General features: G+C 46.0%; 1 protein-coding gene across 3 annotated transcripts in view; it reads right to left on the reverse strand.

The window, feature by feature from the left end:
- Positions 1–276: 276 nt before the first annotated feature.
- The window catches only part of LOC127658459 (protein SOGA3-like), a 45,445-nt gene continuing 24,683 nt past the window's right edge, over positions 277–21,038 (reverse strand). For all 3 annotated transcript variants that reach the window (XM_052147778.1, XM_052147777.1, XM_052147776.1), the window contains exons 3-7: positions 19,148–19,402; positions 11,610–12,071; positions 5,726–5,805; positions 4,014–5,646; positions 277–1,070 (exon numbers count right to left, since the gene is read on the reverse strand). In XM_052147778.1, the coding sequence (XP_052003738.1) occupies positions 864–1,070; positions 4,014–5,646; positions 5,726–5,805; positions 11,610–12,071; positions 19,148–19,402 (2,637 nt within the window). In that variant the 3' untranslated portion in view covers positions 277–863. The remainder of the gene's footprint in view (positions 1,071–4,013; positions 5,647–5,725; positions 5,806–11,609; positions 12,072–19,147; positions 19,403–21,038) is intronic.

A 21,038-nucleotide genomic window follows, 5' to 3' on the forward strand; every position in this document is an offset into this window, starting at 1 on the left:
CATATGTGACAAAACAAAGTCTTTGGACCATTTTCAATTTTGGTACAGAATTGCCATATGGCAACATTTCGAAACAATTATTTATTTATGTTTAGAATTAGATTTTTATTTTGTGTGTGTGTGTGTGTGTGTGTGTTATTAGAGTTGTTTTATTGTTGTTGTTGTTGTTGTCTGACTATCAAATGAGGAAAATATTTTATCATTAGAGCATGATGCGACCATACAGGGTCTTAGGTAATGTACAAAACAAAACTGTCTAGCAATGAGTATCAATATTTCATTTATTCATATAAATGCTAAATACAGATTCATTTGAGATATTAATCAATAAAAAGGTCTGCGAAGGCATAATCTAAATGATATGTCCTACATCAGATAATCAGTTAAACTGACTTTAGAATCCATATGTTTCTGTAATAACACCAGTCAAAATGACAAGACAAACATTTGGGTTAATGTTGGTCAAAGTATAACAAACAGTTTCATGTGAAATAGGCAGCACTACAGTGCTTTGCTATACTTAATCACAGACATCAGATCTCACACATATTAACAGGCTTGCATTGGCAGTTATAAAACAATGAAAACAGATCAAAACTGGTTTATGAAACCAGAAAACAACACATTAATTGTAAACTTGTAGGTCAAATTTGTAAGTGTCTCGGAACTTGTGAAAAAAAAATTATGAAAAAGGCAGTTGCATTTTATGGCTACAAAAATGTAAAGAAAACATGAATATGTTGAACTAACAGTCATCGTTGGTATTTACTCAAGTAATCAGGCAAGAACAAGATGACAACATTCGGAGCTGTAGAGGCATCGGACTCTATCTGTCTGCATGCTTTCCCGAAGGCTCACTCCTGTTAGATCACTGTCTCTGTGTGGAAGGTGGAGTAGGTAAGAGTTTGTGGCTGGGTGAAGACTGTGGGTGGTCTTGTTGGTGGGGGTGAGGGAGAAGATGCAGATGAGGTGGATGAACGGCTAGCCCAACGGGAGGGCAAACGTCTTTTTGCAGGGCATGCAGGTCGTGAAAAGCTCTTCTTGGGAGTTACAGCGGACTCTTTGCTTTGCTGTTGAGACAAATATTTATTTTATGAAATCTCATTGGATCTTCCTGATAACAGCACAATAACCTGCATTTACCTCTGTATGCTTTCATGTACAGGTCTGTTACCCGAATAACAGAACATTTGTTGGAAAATCACTTTCAAGGGTAATTATTCCACAAAAAATTTAAAGAAAGAAAAAACAAATACAGTATATTTTGCCTAAAGAAAATGAGGCCTACTGTAGGACCACTAAGATGTTCGATTTGTTTTTCATTCTTTTTTGGTAATAAAAAAAAAACTTAATGGCCATTAAAAAAGGCTTCATTTTCTTTAAGCAATATATATATATATATATATATATATATATATATGGCCCAGTTATTTCTTCATTAAATTCCCCCTTGTGGTACTTTTGTTACATTTTAAAAGGAAATGGCTGTGCAACTCTAGCACAGCTGTTTCCAGCACATGTTCTCCATTTTGAACTAACTGAAAATTAAGGAACTGATTAAAGCTCTCTGATGCTTGTCTGATTCATCTGACAATCACTTCCAGCCATTTTGTTGTGCAATTTACAATAGAAGTCTGTGTAAAATATTTTCACAAGGACTTTTGGCCATGGAACATATTTCTGTAACTACACCACATACCTTGGCCTCCTATAAAAACAGTTAATTGAGGTTTTATGAAGGGCTAGACATGAAAGATGTAAATTAAACTTGGTGATACTATTGTTTTGTATTTCAAAACAATAGAGCCGGCAAGATGCCGCCCGGGTGGCTAACCATGTCGCCCGTGCCTAAATCCGTCCCTGCATACAGCGTTCCAGCTGTGTTAAACTACATGATGTAGTAACAGCTATGGTGCAGAACTGGCCTTTTCACCAGCAATATATCACCATACGGCCCAAGTATTAACCTTAGTTTACATGTCAGGGACTATATCCTCTAGTGAATTTGTTGAATAAAATAATGTTTTAATGAAAATTTGTGTGCTTGATATTTATATTATGTTGCAAGGTTTGTATATGTTGTGGCCTAAAGCCAAAAGTATACTTCAGTTTTTACTTGTACGCTAGTGTATGCGTACAGGGCGAGTGACGAAATATCCTCATCATCAGAGCGCTTGAGCACTCACGTACGTCCTAATTCTTCTAACCGCATGCACTCAGAGCACATAGGCTATGTTTAGACTGCAGGCAATCAGATTTTTTCTCAAATCAGATCTTTTCAGGCAGACTGTCCATACTATTAATTGCAAGTGAACAAATCAGATTTGCCCATTCAGACATAACCAACCTATCTGCATGGGTTGCTTTGGTGAACAACGTAGGTGTAACCACATGACAATGCTTTCAAAACAGATGCGGGAAAAAGAGGCGTATCATCTCGCTCTCCAAATAAGCACCCTGTCCAGTTGCGGTGCAGATCTGCTCACCGATTTTTGACGTCATTGTTTAGTGTTGCATTAAGAGTGATGCAAAAGGCCATTCGAAATCTGTATTTAGCAGATTTCAATCACATTTGAAACCACCTCCCGATGTGGCTTGAATCAGATTCTGAAAAATCTGATTTCATGTGTTTTTTTTTGCTTTCCAGCCTATCAAAAACTCATCTGGATACAGTCTGGATATGCAAAAAATCAGATTTTTAGTGGCAGTCTAAACAAGGCCATAGTCTGCAAATGCGGCTGGAATTATTTGCACTAATTAGTGGATCCACAAGGTGGCAACACTCACAGTTGAGTTGTTGCTTTCACAGAGAAGCATGCAAATGAGTGATGAGAAGATACAAAAGCTGGTGAACAACAGGAGATAAAGGTAGTAACAAAAACAGTGCATCTGAGGAGCATGTGTGTGAGGAGGTCAGGAGATACCTGCATTTGTATAACTTAAGTCTGAAGGACTATAAAGACATCTTTATGGGTCTAAATGAAGAAATATAGTCCAGTATCACATAGCAAATGTAGCTCGCATGCGTCAACCGCCTGTACATGCAAGCAAGGTCAAATAAAGCATACTAGAGCGTTCGACTGTTCGCATACACTAGCGTATGTGTAGAAACTGAAGTATACTTTGGGCTTAAAGGGTTGTAGGCTCTCCAATGCTCATCATGTCTTACCACGCTCTTTGACAGCAACTACATTTACAACATAACACAGCCTTTCATACCTGACTGTTTAAATGCATTTGAATACGGAACAATGTCGCTTTCCTTAAGGAATTACTACTTACCCTTTTCACATGTACTGGCTAATACTTATTTAATGCGTGCTGTATTCACGTTATACTTCGAAGCAGTTGCACTGAAGGAAAGATTGTGTATTAAACATATAATGTGATTTTAATATGCTTATACTGATTGATTTAGATTGATAAATGTGATTGTGACTGCGATCACTGGTATGTGCGCAGCCATGTTGTTTACGCTGCAGTGCTGCATAATATTCTGAGTTTGCCATAGCAAAGATGGTTATAAGAAACTAGCCCTTCCACTTGTTGCCCAGAAAGTGGTGAAATGAAGTAATGGACAAACTGGGAGAAGGCTCAAGTGGACTGACAAGTTACCTAATGCATTCTTTGTTTGATATTTGAATGTTGTTAACATAAAAAAAAAGAATAAAATAATATTGTGTGGTCAAAAAGACCATACTGTTTCACTTCTGTTTTGTTTCAACTACCGCTTTAGTCCCTCACTCCGGGTAAATGGCAGTGTGAACAACATTGCAAATATAGATCACAGTGGTTTGATCCCACACCTCAGGGAACAGCCTAGAGTGATCCCACCAGTTTGATAATACAAAGTGGTTTTAATAACACACTGTAGTCATCTACACTTGCACCTTGTACACTTCTCCAGCTAAATCATTTAGCATGTATTTGAATGTATTTAGTGCAGGTGAAAGTGTGTACTTTTGTGGTTTCAATAATGTTTGTCTATATTCTGGATTGTGTGCAGTACTGACCTGCACCGTTACATGTGTCTCTTCGTGGGCTATGAGCTGGTGGTGTGATGTGTGTGTTAGTCTCTGACTGGATCTGGACTCATGTCGGATATCCAACATTTCCAAGAGGTCCATGAGGTTTTCCTCTTTTCCTGGACTGGACTGTGGTTGCTGCTGCTCCTGAGATCTATCCATATCCTCATAACTTTTTAGAATCCTCTCAATAGCTCCATAGTTGGACCTAGACTCCAAAGGCCGAGGATAGGCAGCGAGTGTGGACGGTTTCCATGGATTTTCATCTAGAATCCGAGACCTGGGGTTACTCGTGTCCTGCTTTGCCTTTTTGGGCTGTTTCGATTTAGTGTCTACTTGATGTTGGTCTGTACCAAAATCCCCAAATTTGCTGGGACTTTCTTTATGGATCTTCAGCTCTGGTGGTGTAACACTCAATTCAAAGTGTTTTGTACTTGGGCCAAACTGGGCAATTGGGGATGGCAGGCTGTGTTCAGTCCATAAAGGCTTAACTTTTTTGTCTTGCATCGAGATTAAATCCATGTTCTTACTACCTGTATGATCTGATACAGGAAATGTACCTAATGGTAATTCTTGTAGACTAGCATCCTGATGTAGAGATGAAAACTTAGTGACAATGTCCTTTGTTTCTCTCTTAAACTGTGGTGATTTGCGAGGGTTCATCTCTACAAATTCCCCTTTTGGGCATGGTGCCACAAGATCCAAGAGCACATCTTTCAAATTGTCCTGAGCATACATTGATGGACTGTCTGGGCAAATGTCCTTTGATATGTACAGTGGTTGTCTTGGACTCCAATCATTGGATACATTCATAGACTTGTTCTCATCACACCGAAGACCCATTCCTGCCTGGAAGAGCGTACGGTTGAACTGCGCAGTTTTATGCTCAAGTCTCTCATTTCTGTGAGTAGCCGAAGCACTGGCACATGGTGAAACAATGTCCAGTGATGTAACACAGTCTTTAGGCAAGTGGGTGATGTTCATGGGATGAGCTGCACCCTTGAGATTACCAGAATTGTTCTCTGAATCTATTTGATTTATAATGCGCTCTGCAGCTGCAATGTCAATGTTAGAGAGACTTCTCTTAACTGGTACATACTTGGATAACTTGTTGCTAATAAATCTACTTCCATCACAGGACCATCGGCTCTGGCAACTGCTAACATTGCACTTGAAATTGGCAGGCACAGTGCAGACTACATTCCCAGTGTCCAGAATCTTCCCTTCATTCTCTTGGAGCATTGCCTCAAATTTTTGAACAATTGCAGGGCTGTAGTTTTTCCTGTCCAGATAGGTTCCTGGCCATTGACACCCTCCGGATGTGTGGCCTTCTGTACCACTGGACTCTAATTCTGCAGACGGACTGCTTAGGTACCAAGATGTACTGCGGGCTGGGATGGGTGGGGCTTGTCTCCTATTCGCTAATGCCTTATCATCACTTTTAATTTGATTTGCTGTCTTGTTAAAACCTTCCCAGTCCATCCAATATTGCTCATCAAGTGATTTAAGGTCTTCACTCAAGTTTTTCAGTTGGATGGCTGTGTCATCCAGTTCCAATATGTCCTTTACCTTCTCCACCATCTCAGCCTTTCCTGGAAAAAATACTGACTCAGTTCGGCTTCTGAGAAGGAAAAATGACAAACAAAGTGAGATCATTATTAAGCACTAATTGGATACATTAATGATGTGTGCAGCATTACCTCTTAATATCAGGCCACTTCTTCATCTCATCCTGGTAGCTACACAGCTCCTCACTCACACTGGCAATTTCCTTAAGTGCCTACAACAATAAACATAAAAGAAGTATATTGCTGAATAATATGACCACAAATCTATAAGATAACACATCTTTTGCTATGTTCCAAAACCTAGTGAGCTGCCTTGCCCGAAATAGTGGTGCGAAGAAGACATGGGCAGGTGTTAAGCAAGTGTCCACAAAAACTACTTAACAAGCACCCTCTTTTTTACTTTAAACTCTGCAAGAGTGAACTTATAAAAAAAAAAAAAAAAAACACAGCTAAAATTATTTGCTCATCCGTTGTGAATATTCAGTGTAGAGGTGTATGAAGCATTGTGCGCACAGAGGTCACTGCGAAACCAAGCAACTTCCTATTGGTCAACACTGGAAATATGTGTCCAAGTTCACCAAACTATGTCAAAAAGTGCTTTTTCACCATTGGATCGAAAAGTTGTGTAGAACTACGAAGTGCTGGTGGCCCAATGGTCGATTTTGGGATGATGTTGTGTGGAAGCACAGAAGTCAACAAACTTGAACCCCATGCAAAACTCACGTAGGGAAATTTCGTCACCATCGGAAGTCCATCATGCAAAATTCCTGATCGTGTGGATTCCGTTCTAGATGACTGTACTTCACCTGAGGAACTACAGCAGCATACTAACCATCAAGGTGACATCCTAACCTCTTAAGTGAATCCTATACATATGCAGCAACTCCATATACTACACAAATTGTAATAATGAAGTGCAAGAGAGACTGAATCCAGTTTGATGTGTTTGATGTTAGCATATTGCTAAGGTAACAACAAGATACTCTAATATGCTTAAAAGTACAGAGCACACATAAATATTGGAAGTGAAATCAGTTTATTTACATTAAACTATAATATATATTTAGTGCAGTTTACAGAAACATCTACTGATGCACAACCTTGGACACATCATCAGTGTTGTTTCCAGGAGTCACTGGGTGTTTCGGGTCTTACAACAGACACCCTCGTCCAGGCGACCTGACCGAGGCTGATCAGGCCCCGGCCTGTGTCCAAGTGGCATTCTACTGCCCCCACTGCTCTCCCATCTTTAACCAGAGCCATCTGGATGCTTTTTCTGCTGCCTCCACGTTGTTGCCTATGGCTCTTCTTTGATTAGCACCTTTTATGCCCAGCGTACCATAGGCCTTGCTCAGGGAGTAACTAGCAAATCCCCTACTGCCCACCTCTACTGGCATACACCTGGTCCTCCATCCGTTCCTCCGACAATCCTCCACCAGTTCTTGGTATTTCTCCCTTTTTCTCTCTTGAGCTTCCTCCATCCTCTCCTCCCAGGGCACTGTCAGCTCTAACAAGATCAGATGTTTGGTGGCCTCAGAGACCAAGATGATGTCAGGTCTCAATTTGGACTGGGTGATGTGTGTTGGGATTTTCAGCTGCCTTTCCAGGTCGACTGTCATCAGTCTCGGGCCGTGGAGAGCAAACCTACAGAGCAGTTTTTTGATGTTTTCTCTGGCTTTTGTCCTTCCTTGATGAAGTGAATTGTCTTGGCGGAAGCTTGGGTGTATCGGCTGTCCTTGATCCCCTTGCTGATTGCCTCAGCGATGGATTTGAGGACCTGGTTGTGCCTCCATCGATACCGGCCCTCACCCAGCGCCTTGGAGCAGCTGCTCAAGATGTGTTCTAATGTTCCTATTTTGGAACAAAGAGGGCATGCAGGTGTTTCTATTTTGCCCCATGTGTACAGGTTGGATGGACTTGGGAGGACGTCATAGACCCCCTGAATCAAGAACTTGATTCTCTGGGGGTTCCACTTCCAGATTTCCTTCCAGGTGACGCTCCGCTCCATCGCCTGCTCCCACTTCATCCAGGCGCCTTGCTGCCGCATGGCTACTGCTCTGCTGGTTCGCTCTTCCTCGACTGAAGCTCGCACCTCCTCCTGTACCAGCCTCTGCCTCTCCTTTCCACTAGCAGAGTCATATCGGTTCACTGTTAGACTCCCGAGTCCGGCTCTGCCTTGTGCCACTGTTCCAAGGATGGCCTTGTGCTTCTGCCTGCTGGACTGCCTCGGCTGCCCTCCACTTCCTCCCTGTCCTCAAAACAATCCCTGCGCCGGACACTTTGGTATCTCTGGATCCAGAGTACTGCAGGTGTTCTCGTCTCCGTGCAATGATGAACTCCTCCCTGACTGAGCTAAAAGGGAGCCTGAGCTTGTTGGTGTTCCCATATAGCCCTATGTTACTCAGGCTACGTGGCAGGCCCAGCCATCTGCGTAGATAGCTGCTCACCTTCTGCTCAAAACCTTCCACCACTGTCATGGGGACCTCATAGATAAGCAGAGGCCAGAGGATTCTTGAGAGGATTCCATGCTGGTAGACCCAGGCCTTGAATCTTCCAGGGAGCCCAGACTTATCCACTGTTCTCAGCCATCCCTCTAGGTCAGCACCGGTTGCCTTGATGGAGTCTCTGTCATTCAGGCTGCAGTTGAAGACCTTCCCAAGGCTCTTCACTGATCTCTCAGTAACTGACGGGATCTGGTGTTCTCCCAGTCTGAAACGGAATTTGTCTGTAACCTTCCCCTTCTTTAGGACCAGAGACCTGGACTTTGCAGGTTTGAAGCTCATGTGTGCCCATGACATGAGTCTCTCCAACCCCTGGAGGATCCACCTAGCTCCTGGTACCGCCATTGTTGTCACTGTGAGGTCGTCCATGAATGCTCTTATGGGAGGTTGCCTTACTCCAGCCTTGCTGAGGGGGCCTCTGCACTCTGTTTCAGCTGCCTTGACCAGCATGTTCATTGCCAGTGCAATGAGGGTCACTGAGATGGTACAGCCAGTGATTATCCCCACCTCCAGTTGGTGCCAGTCAGATGTTAGCTGGCCAGTGGAGACTCTCAAGCTGAACTTACTGTAATAGTCCAGGATGAGATCTTTCACCTTCTGCGGTACATGGTGTTTCTCCAGTGCAACCTCCACCAGCTTGTGAGGTATTGAGCCATAGGCGATGGTGAGGTCCAGCCACAGTACAGCCAGGTCCCCTCTGCCTTCTCTTGCTTCCCTGATAAGCTGGGTTACCACGCCCGTGTGTTCCAGAAAACCAGGAACTCCTGGTATTCCTCCCTTTTGCACAGACGTGTCGATGTACTTATTGCTCAACAGGAAGTTGGAGAGCCTCTTGGCCACGATGCTGAAGAAGATTTTGCTCTCCACACTGAGCAAGGAGATGACCCAGAACTGGTCGATGTTCTCAGACTTCTCCTCTTTTGGTATGCACACTCCCTCCGCATACCTCCATGGCTGTGCGATCTTCCCTCTCCTCCAGATCACCTTCAGAGCCCTCCAAAGCCAATGTAATAGCTTTGGGCAGTTCTTGTACACCTTGTAGGGCACTCCACTTGGGCCTGGTGCTGAGCTCGATCTTGCTCTCCTCACCACTTCCTCCACTTTCCTTAGGCGGGGCTCCTTCAGGTCGAAGTCTGATGAAGGCTCTGGTGGTGTTATCAGCGCATTGCATGGACCCAGCGTTTGTTCTCTGATGGAGTCACTATAGGTGGCCTTGAGGTGGTCGTTTATGCATCCTTGGAGCAGGTTAGGCGGCCAGCCCTCTTTTGGCCAAGGAGCTGCTTAGTCAACTTAAATGTGTTTGCCAAGAATGCTGCCCTCTTCCTGGCTCTCTCCTTCCACCTCCTTCTGTGGAACTCTGCCCTCCGTAAGGTTAACAGTTGTTTTCTTAGGATTGCTCTCAGGTCCGCTAGGCTGGCTCTCTCGACTTCCCCCGCTACTTTGTATTGTCTCTTTAGCAGCCTGAGTTCATCCCTGAGGCACTGAATTTTCTTTACTCTGTGGCTTGGAGCATATGCAGATGGAGCAGGCTTGGGTGCCTCAGTTCCAAATCGCTCAGCTGCGATATTCACTATGAGGGTGGTCATCGTTCTCAATCGATGGTCCACGTCACCCTTAGCTGTCACTTCCAGGACCTGGCTTACATCTTCATCAAATTGTTGCCACTCAACTCTCTTGTGGGATTTGGGCCACTGGATCTTTTGTTGGACCGCAGGGGCACAGCCAGTTGTTATGGCTGCAGCTTGCTGGCTTCTGAGGCCATGTGAGTTGTCGGGAGATGCTGACTTTTGGGTTATAGTGGCATGTGAGCTGCTGGCAGCAGGTACTGGCGACACTAGGAGGCTCTGGGCACTGTGGGTTGCCTCCGGGACTGGCTCCTCCTGCGTCTTACCAGAAGTCGCTTCTGTGCGTCGTGTCGTCGTTGCCGCTGTCAAGCATTTCATTCTGCCTTGATGAATTTTTAAACCCCTCTCGTTCTTGCAGATCCTACCGCAGATGCACTGAATTGTCGATGTCGTAATTCGTTTGTTCTGTGTCGTTGTCCTTGAGTCCGTCCTGTTGGGGTGCTCATCCTCCCCCTCTCGGGCACCCCTGGGGGTATTTTTCTTTTGTAGGTTTAGTAGCTTGCTATTGGGTTCTTCCTTACGGAAGAAGTGGTTTGGGCTGCCAACCCTCTCCACCCCGGGTTGCCGTCTCTCCGGCCGTCGTCTGTCTCTCCAGATGTCACCACACTCTTCGTGGTTGTCACCCAGTCTGTTCCTGGTTGTCACTGGTGCTCCCAGAGTTTTCAGTTTACAGAAACATCTACTGATGCACAACCTTGGACACATCATCAGTGTTGTTTCCAGGAGTCACTGGGTGTTTCGGTCTTACAACAGACACCCTCGTCCAGGCGACCCGACCGAGGCTGATCAGGCCCCGGCCTGTGTCCAAGTGGCATTCTACTGCCCCCACTGCTCTCCCTCTTTAACCAGAGCCATCTGGATGCTTTTTCTGCTGCCTCCACGTTGTTGCCTATGGCTCTTCTTTGATTAGCACCTTTTATGCCCAGCGTACCGTAGGCCTTGCTCAGGGAGTAACTAGCAAATCCCCTACTGCCCACCTCTACTGGCATACACCTGGTCCTCCATCCGTTCCTCCGACAATCCTCCACCAGTTCTTGGTATTTCTCCCTTTTTCTCTCTTGAGCTTCCTCCATCCTCTCCTCCCAGGGCACTGTCAGCTCTAACAAGATCAGATGTTTGGTGGCCTCAGAGACCATGATGTCAGGTCTCAATTTGGACTGGGTGATGTGTGTTGGGATTTTCAGCTGCCTTTCCAGGTCGACTGTCATCAGTCTCGGGCCGTGGAGAGCAAACCTACAGAGCAGTTTTTTGATGTTTTCTCTGGCTTTTGTCCTTCCTTGATGAAGTGAATTGTCTTGGCGGAAGCTTGGGTGTATCGGCTGTCCTTGATCCCCTTGCTGATTGCCTCAGCGATGGATTTGAGGACCTGGTCGTGCCTCCATCGATACCGGCCCTCACCCAGCGCCTTGGAGCAGCTGCTCAAGATGTGTTCTAATGTTCCTATTTTGGAACAAAGAGGGCATGCAGGTGTTTCTATTTTGCCCCATGTGCACAGGTTGGATGGACTTGGGAGGACGTCATAGCACCTGTCATAGCACAGCAGAAATATATTTATAATAGAGAAAAATTCTTGAATATCTAGATTCTCGCAATGCATGTGATTGGCTTATACACAAAGTATACATGTAAGTTTGCCTTAGAATTTGGCCAGAAGAAGCGCTTATTCTACTCATTGGAACAGCCTTGGAAATTGTACATATGATGTCTTAAAAAGCTGTCTAGGTAGGTAGCTCCCCAAGTTTTGGAACAAAAATCTGTATGAAAGATTAGCTCAAGTGGATTAGCATGAAAGCAGAGCAATAGTGAAATCAGAGAGATGAACATGAACAACTGTTGTGCTATTATTATTATGTTTATTATGCATGTATTAGTGGAAAAACATAGCCTTACCGCATTAAGGGCAGTATTTTTCTTATTTTTGTCACTTCCACAGTTTATATCCATGCTCTGAAATCCTTTGAAAGGGTTCAGGAGATCATCTTGTCCAGTGAAGCAGGACTTGTTCTCCATTTTCGTTGTCAAAAAGCTTTCAAGGAATTCTTCCAGCTCTGCAGTGTCTACTGCCTGTTGTTCAACAAGCTCATATTTCCCAGCACATTGCTTATTTAATAGTTCATTGTTGCTGCACTGGTCAATAAATTCACTTGAGTTGTGACTACGTTGACTTGGGAAGTTGATGCTTTGCTGGGTTAGGGCTTCAGAATATTCATCGCTATGAGCATCTGAGGGGTAAGTCCGTGCACTAGACAAAGTGCTGCCAGAACATGAGCTGAGCCTCAGGGCACTGTAATGTGGATCAGTGTTTGGTCGGAAAGCACCTCCCTCATGTTGGGCCTTCACTTCATCGTATAACTGTAAAAGATAAAACAAGTGTGAATGCAATCCATTCCAAAATATATATTTTTAAACTTTAAATCTTTCAAACAATTTAAATCTGTTTGAGGGAGGGCCCAAGATAAAGGAAAGCAAAACAAATACAAACAAAAACTCTCATGAGGGAGAAAACAAAACGTCTCGGGTTATGACTATAACCCTTGTTCCCTGAGAAGGGAACGAGACACTGCGTCGTTGAAAACGACTCTTTGGGGAACGCTCCTTAGCGTGCGCCTCTGAATTATGAATGAAACTATTCCAATCTTGATTGGTGTTGCGTCATGACGTAACATGTGACGGCATAACCGGATGCATAAAAGTGATGCCGGTACACACACACATTAGCCTAGCGATGAAGCAAGCCGCTCTCAGGCATTGAGGGCGTGGCAGGACGGCGCAGTGTCTCGTTCCTTCTCAGGGAACAAGGGTTATAGTCATAACCCGAGGCGTTCCCTTCGAGGGAACTTCGCACTGCGTCGTTGAAAACGACTCTTTGAGGAACGAATGCCCACTAGGCCACGCGCCGAAAAAAGGCCTGCCCTAGAGTGAAACTGAACTCAGGCACTCAACTAGGGCGAGAGCACACGCGTCGCCAGGCGTACTAGGGAGGTGCAGACTATAAAACCTGATGAAAGTGTGCGGGGTAGCCCAACCGGCTGCCTCACAGATCTCCTGGAGGGGCACTCCCGATAAGAGAGCCCTAGAGGGCGCCATGCCTCTAGTTGAATGAGCCCTTATGGCCAAAGGTGAAGGCAAATTAGCACCTGTAGGCGAGATAATAGCCTGAACAATCCAATTACTAATGGTTTGTTTCAAGGCAGGGAGCCCCTTCTTAGGTGACCCAAAACACACTAACAGTTGGTCCGACCTCCTCCAAGAAGAGGACCTCTCGAGGTAAATGCCCAAAGCTCTGACAGGGCAGAGCAAATGGAGCCTCTCTTCTTCTGCCGACACATGAGGTGGAGGATGAAAAGCCTGCAGGACCGTGGGCCGTGCTGCGTTAGAAGGCACCTTAGGCACATAGCCAGGTCTCGGGTGCAGAATGGCTTTAACTCCGCCAGGGTCAAACTCCAAGCAAGCTGGTGTTACTGCCAGGGCTTGAAGATCTCCCACCCTCTTTGAGAGGTAATAGCTAAGAGAAAAGCCATCTTGAGCGTCAGGTCCTTGGGCAAAGCCGACTGAAGGGGTCCGAAGGGGCCAGGGATAACCCTTCGAGAACCACCGCCAGGTCCCAGGCAGGAACCCTGGACCTGGTTGTCGGTCTCATCCTCCATGTACCACGGAGAAAGCGAATGACCAGCTGGTGCCTCCCCAGAGGCCCATCACTCAGTGGTGCATGGAAAGCCGAAATGGCAGCCATGTACACCTTAAGTGTGGAAGGGGAGAGACCACAGAGAAGCGATTTTGAAGAAACTCCAGAACTGAAGCCACCGGGCAGTTAACTGGATCTAATTCATGTTCTCTACACCAAGTGGAGAACACATTCCACTTGAGGCCATATAATCTCCTAGTAGGCGGAGCCCTAGAGCCAAGTATGGTTTCAACCACCCCGCTGATAGACCAGCATTTAGGTACTGAACCCCTCAGGGGCCAGACCCACAGTTTCCACAGCTCTGGGCGAGGGTGGAAAACTGTGCCCCCTGCCTGAGACAACAGATCCCTCCTCAGAGGAATCTGCCGTGGCGGAGCTATCAGGAGTGAAATTATGTCTGAGAACCATACTCGGGCCGGCCACATCGGGGCAACCAGAAGTAGACTGATGCCCTCTTGGCGGACCCTTTCCAGGACTCCCGGGAGCAGAGCGATCGGGGAAATGCGTGACAGGCGAGGCCTCGGCCAGGCCTGTACCATGGCATCCAACCCCAGTTGGGCTGGATGTGAGAGGAAGAACCAAAGTGGACAGTGGGGCGTCCCTCGAGGCGTGGATAGATCCACTTCCGATGGTCCAAATTTGTCCCCTATCGACTTCACCACCTCTGGATGAAGTCTCCATTCCCCGGGCCTCAGCCCCTGCCTCGACAGGATGTCTGCTCCCTGATTCTGAACCCCGGAACATACATTGCTCTGATAGACAGTATTTTCCCTTGGGACCAAAGAATTATCTGATGCGCCAGTCTGCACAGAGGGCGTGATCCGAGTCCCCCTTGTTGGTTCAGATAAGCTACCACTGATGTATTGTCCGAGCGTACTAGGACATGGTAACCTTAGATGTCTGGAAGGAAGCTCCTCAGAGCCCTGAACACAGCCAACATCTCTAGACAGTTTATGTGCCAAGAATGATGATGGTCCTGCCACAGACCCCTGGCAAAGCGGCCGTCCATGACAGCGCCCCAGCCAGTGAGGGAGGCGTCTGTCGAAGCGGTTTTCGGCGACATGGCGCTCCCAACACTAGCCCTAGGGACAGGAACCAAGGTTTCTTCCATATTAGCAGAGAACGAAGGCATCTGCGCGTTACTCTGATTATACTGAAATGGATTCCCCTTGGGGAAAACCCCTTGGCTTTCAGCCACCACTGGAGGGGCCTCATGTGTAGAAGGCCCAAAGGTATAATGTTGGATGCCACTGCCATGAGGCCCAGCAGTCTTTGAAACTGCTTTACAGTGATGGCCTGGCCTAGTTTTAACCCGGACACCATCGCCAGAACGGACTCGATACGTGCAGGAGACATGCGTGCCTGCATCGTAACCGAGTCCCACACAACACCCAGAAGCGTTGTGCACTGGGATGGTTGTAACACACTCTTTTTTGTGTTGAGTCTCAACCCCAAACTTCGAATATGGCCAAGGGCGACATCTCGATGCCGAACCGCCATTTCTCGAGACTGGGCCAGAATGAGCCAGTCATCGATAAAATTCAGTATCGCGGATGCCCTGAAGTCTCAGAGGAGCAGGAGCTGCATCCATACATTTGGTGAATGTGCGGGGAGAGAGTGCTAGGCCGAGCGGAAGAACCCGATATTGGTAAGCTTCAGCCCCGGCGAACCTCAGGAACCTCCTGTGACATGGAAGGATGGGTACATGAAAATAGGCGTCTTTTAGATCTATCGTGACAAACCAGTCCTCGGATCTGATCTGACTCACGATGACAGGAATGGTAAGCATTTTGAACCTGAACCTCCTCAAAGGCCGGTTCAAAACTCTGAGATCTAAAATCGGCCTCAACCCCCATCCTTTTTGGAACTATAAAGTACCGGCTGTAAAGACCGGACTCCCTGTCTGAATGAGGAACACGTTCTATGGCCTCCTTCAGCAGCAGAGATTGCACTTCTTGTTCCATCACCTGAGCCTGCTCGGAACCACTGTAGTCTGCACCACCCCAGAGAATTTGGGGGCGGTGCCGAACTGCAGTCTGTACCCTGATTTTATTATATGCAGGACCCATGCAGATATGTTGGGAAGATGATTCCATGCCTCTACAAAATCTACTAAGGGAACCAGCCTCTCGAGGCTGGTCTCGAGTGTTTTTCGAGCACTGTTCTCGACTACCTGAAGCGAGATACCGGCAGGATTTAGTCGATACAGTCCTTGTGACCACAATTGATGTGTGTTTTTATTTTTTGGCCTGAACGGCACGGTGTGCGTTCAGCTGGAAATTGATGTGGCCTGAAGCGTCAGAGGCGGCGGGAACCGACACCGATTTCCTGAGGACTCCTCAGAGCAACCTCAGTTGCTCTGCAGCAGGGACAGCCCTCCGAGGTTCTACCACCTCGGTAGGACCTCTTTCCGAAGCTTCTACTAAGGGAACCAGCCTCTCGAGGCTGGCCTCGGGTGTTTTTCAAGCACTGTTCTCGACTTCCTGAAGCGAAAGACCGGCAGGATTTAGTCGATATGGTTTCTGTGACCACCATTGATGCTTGTTTTTATTTTTTGACACGAACGGCACGGTGTGCGTTCAGCTGGAAATTGATGTGGCCCGAGCGTCAGAGACGGCGGGAACCGACACCGATTTCCTGAGGACTCCGCTGCGAGAGCAACCTCGGTTGCTCTGCAGCGAGGGGACAGCCCTCCGAGGTTCTACCACCTCAGTAGGACCTCTTTCCGAAGCTTCAACTAAGGAACCAGCCTCTCGGTGTCTCGGTGTTTTCGAGCACTGTTCCCGACTTCCTGAAGCGGAAACCGGCAGGATTTAGTCGATACGGTTCTTGTGACCACAATTGATGCTTGTTGTTTTTTTTTTTTTATTATTTTTTTTTGACACGAACGGCACGGTGTGCGTTCAGCTGGAAATTGATGTGGCCCGAGCGTCAGAGACGGCGGAAACCAACACCGATTGTGTGCGGCCATGTAAGCCCTACTTATTAAAGCAGATGTATCTCTGCAGGGCTTACTAGGCAGCGCCGGGTTTTAGCCCATATCCCGTGCCCCCAAAACATCGTCTGTAATCAAACACTGGGGCTGGAGATCACGGGACGAATGCGGTTTACCCCACGATCTCGTTTTAGATATCTTTGTAGAGATCGGGAAAAGCGGCAAACCCGGCGCTGAGGTTGTGATCTGTGCCGCAGGAAACGCACGTCTAATTTGCTTTCAACTTGCGTTCCCTGCTCATTTTGTGGCCAGCTGATATTCAGTCTGGCCACGGCACGCGTCACAACCTCAATCAGCTCCTCATAAGCTTGGCCAAAAACTGGCGTGCTTGGCTCACGGTCGTCTGCATCGATGCTGAGCATATCCACCTGATCATGGGCAGAAGAAGCCGCGACGCGGGCTTCTGCACCACTCACAGTAGGCTCGGGATCCTCAAACGAAGAATGAGAACGTGCCGCAGCAGTCTCATTCTCATCTGCAAAATCCGCTGCGAACCCCGCGATTTCAATCGCGCGCTGCCTCAACAGACGCGGGACCAAAACCGTGGGGAACGCGAGCCTGACCGTGCTCATCAAAGCACGCCAACCGGAGCGCAGCACTCTCATGGGTAATGCTTCACAACTTTCACAGGCAGATCCCTCGAGAGCTGCCCAGTGCGTGCTGCGCTCCCAAACAGTTCACACATAAAGCGTGCGTGTCCCTACACGTAATGAAACGAGGGCAGGGGTGCATGCACTTCTTGAACTGTTCGGTGGCCATAATATTTTTAAATCAGACAAACAACACCAAATAAGACAAACAATTTCAACATAGAGCGCTTGCTGAAGAGCGAAAGCTAATGTGTGTGTGTACCGGCGTCACTTTTATGCATCCGGTTATGCCGTCACATGTTACGTCATGACGCAACACCAATCAAGATTGGAATAGTTTCATTCATAATTCAGAGGCGCACGCTAAGGAGCGTTCCCCAAAGAGTCGTTTTCAACGACGCAGTGCGAGTTCCCTCGGAAGGGAACAACAAGACAAAATAGAATAGATAACAAACCGGATGAGAAAAACTGGAACAAAACAGTAACAACACAAATCGACTGGAAGCAAATACAATGATCTGGAAGGGAAGATGAGACAAAGGAGAGAATAGATAGAGGAAAGAGAGATAGAATACAGATGCTGCCAATAATCATGAGCAGCGCAAATCTGTGCTGTCATAGCAATGCTGATTGCGCTTCTGAACAGCACCTGTGAGAAACATGAGGGAGTGAAAGAACAGCACATGGGACAGCAGCATGCTTCCTCAGGCGATGGCGTTGAGAAGCCCAAGAGGTGCCTGAAGAAGTTGCAGTGGACTTGGCCACCTCCTGTTGGTCAGTAGTGGACTTTGCGGGCCTCTCCAGAGACACTGAGGGATTTGGGGATTTGGTGCTCCATCCACGCAGAAGATGTTCCATCTCTGCCAACCGGCAGAGGTGGTCCACCAAATCCCAAAAGGACAAATTAAAAATCAACCACATCAAGGATAGATGGTTTGTCCAGACCTACCACAAAAATAAGCTTGAGGACGGTCTCATTAGTACCCTTCCCGGAGGCCGCTTTGGCCAACTCCTCAGCAAAAATGTTGATGAGGTGACCATGTTGATAGCAGGCCCAGGGGACAGGCAACTGGCGATTGCTCAATAGCTGGAGCTGAGTTCAATAAAATGCCCATCATGCCTCCGCTGGGTCCACAGTTGGCCAGATCCTTCTGTCAAGTTTTATGAGGGAAGACCCAATATGCAGAAAGGTAATGAAAAGTGTTTTATTGAATAACAAAACAAATACAAACAAAAACTCTCACGAGGGAGAAAACAAAACAACAAGACAAAAAGAATAGAAAACAAACCGACTGAGGAAAACTGGAACAAAACAGGAACAACCTGACAACCTCACAATGATCTGGCAGGGAAGACGAGATAAAGGAGAGAATAAATAGAGGAAAGGGAGATAGGATATGAGTGCTGCCAATAATCACGAGCAGTGCGAATCAGTGCTGCCATGGCAAAGCTAATTGTGCTGCTGAGCAGCACCTGTGAGAAACACGAGGGAGTGAGTGAAACAATAGCACATGGGACAACCTGAGAGATGAGTGGTGGAAACTCACAATCCTGCCAACACAAGAATAAAACAAGACCAAAGAGGCAGGACCATGACACTGTTCTCTGAAATCTCCACCAGAAGCCCAGCAATGCCCTTTTCATAACATTTAACCACACACCCACAACTAAGTCATGATTCAGTCTAGAGTCACGGTAAGTACATTTGATGACAGGAACAATGGGATTACACCTCGAGAAGCTTTATGAATGGAATTACAACAGGTGAAGTTCATCTGGTTGGAGTGCCAAGGAAATGCACATTCTGATCAAATTTATATTTTTGATGCACTGCAAGTCACTTTGGATAAAAATGTTTGCACTCAAGAAATTAGTACAGTTTATTATCTCTTGCTTGAAGCTTTTTGCTTGAGTCTGCTGAATGCTATAAGTCACCACTGAGCTAAACTTCTATTGGCAGTCACTTGAAATTCCAAGAGGTATTGGTTTATATAACGTGACTTAACCGCTTCCCATTTTAGGTGTTACTATAAATCATCAAGGCTGGTAGGGCTTCAAATTACCATGGAAGTAAATAGGAGTGCTTTGAAAATAATTTGAAACAAGATATCGATCTTTCAACTGAGTTTTAACATGTGGCACACATCTGCAGACTCACCTCCTCAATCTTCCGCTGCATATCCATGAGCTGATTTTCCCACTCCTTCCTCTCAGAGTCAAAGTGTTCCAGCAGCTCAGATTTGTCCTTCACCCAACCCCTCTCGCTGTTGTCCAGCCTGCAGCGCAGGTCCATGGCTGCACTGTGTGTGTCTGCCAGCAGCCTCTTCTGTTCCTCCCTTTCCCGCTTCAGAGTGCCCCCTAGTTCTGAACTCCGCACAGCCTCCACTACAACTTTACACCCCTTGGCTTCTAGCTGTAGTGGGAAGAGAGGAAGGCATTTGTTTAATCACAAATAGAGGACATGGGCAGTTGGGACAGTTGCACAGAAAAAGAACAGTTTGAATAGGAAGATATGTGGGGTTCTTCTAATTCACCTAAAATGATAACAAAATGAACTGCCATTTGACAATTGGTCATCTCCTGAGACCCCGCCCATTGACTTGTGTCCACTGTAGTGGACCTTTTGTTTTCATGAATGTTCTTTGAATTTTTTGATCTACTCTATCAATTCCTGCTGTACTGCACAGAGGACATCCTGGGCTTTCTATTGATATGTCATTTGATTGGCTGGAATGCATTAAACTACTTCTTACACTGCATCAAATATGGCCGCCATAACAACAAGCACATTTTATGGAAAGGAGAGATGTATGTATAATACTGCTTTTTAAATGTTTTTTTACTATTATTATCATATATATATTTGTTTATTAAAGTGTCAGGAATGATTAATTTAGTTCTGAAAGCAGTTAAATTGTTTGTGTTTAAAAATATTATCCTTTTATTAATGTCAATTATAGTGGACACCAGGACCATCTAAATGTACTTAATGACTCCATGTTGTAGGAGACAGAACTGAAGCAGAGAGAATTCTTATAAGATAGTTGAGGGAGATTCAGACTTAGACCTGTCAGATGTGGAGAGAGATGAGGATGAATTTGAACCTGATGTACAAGAAGAGGAAGAAAATGCAAGAGACTCAGATGAGCAGACAGAATCAGACACAGAGACAGAAAGGGATGAGCAGGAAAGACGTCGCACTCTGTGGACCAGGAGTAACACATATTAATTAATTATGAATGATTTAGTTCTAGGATAATTTATTCAGTTCTAGTAGTTAGACACACACACACACACACACACACACACACACACACTTCACTACAACCAGTGATAAATCATCAGTAATATAAATTATAAAATTTTCGAGAATTCTGCTGAATTTACAAATCAAAGAGAGCTACAAACTAGAGGAGTGTCTCTAAATACTAGTCCACAAGAAATTAAGATTTTCTTTGGCATTTCGATCCACATGGCCTGCCTAGGATATCCCAGAATTAAAATGTTTTGGGTCAAAAAAACAAAAGTGACAGTTATAAGCAGCAAAATGACAAGGGATAGGTTTATCAAGCTGAGAAGCTCACTCAAGATTGTGGATGACCTGGCTATAACAGAGGAAACAAAGGCAGACATTCTTTGGAATGTCAGGCCATTACTTGACCGCGTGAGGCAAGGCTGCCTCAACCTCCCAAAGACAGAGAAGGTCTGCATTGATGAGCAAATCATCCCTTTCACAGGCCGCTGTCCAGTCAGACAATATGTTCCAGGCAAGCCAAACCCTACTGGCCTAAAGGTCTTTGTCCTTGCTTCTCCAAATGGTCTGATGCTGGATTTTGAAGTGTACCAAGTGAAGAATACATTCAATGGCCAAAGACTGGGAGTTGGACAAGCAGCAGTCCTACGCATGGTTGAGTCTGTTCCCACTGGAAGTCACCTATTCTTCGACCGATACTTCACAACAATCAATCTCATGGATGCATTGCTGGCAAAGGGCCTTCCAGCAACAGGAACCATAATGAAGAACCGAGTCCCAAAGCAGAGCAAACTGC

The sequence above is a fragment of the Xyrauchen texanus genome, chromosome 17 (genome assembly GCF_025860055.1).
Source record: "Xyrauchen texanus isolate HMW12.3.18 chromosome 17, RBS_HiC_50CHRs, whole genome shotgun sequence".
In the NCBI taxonomy this organism is placed as follows: Eukaryota; Metazoa; Chordata; class Actinopteri; order Cypriniformes; family Catostomidae; genus Xyrauchen; species Xyrauchen texanus.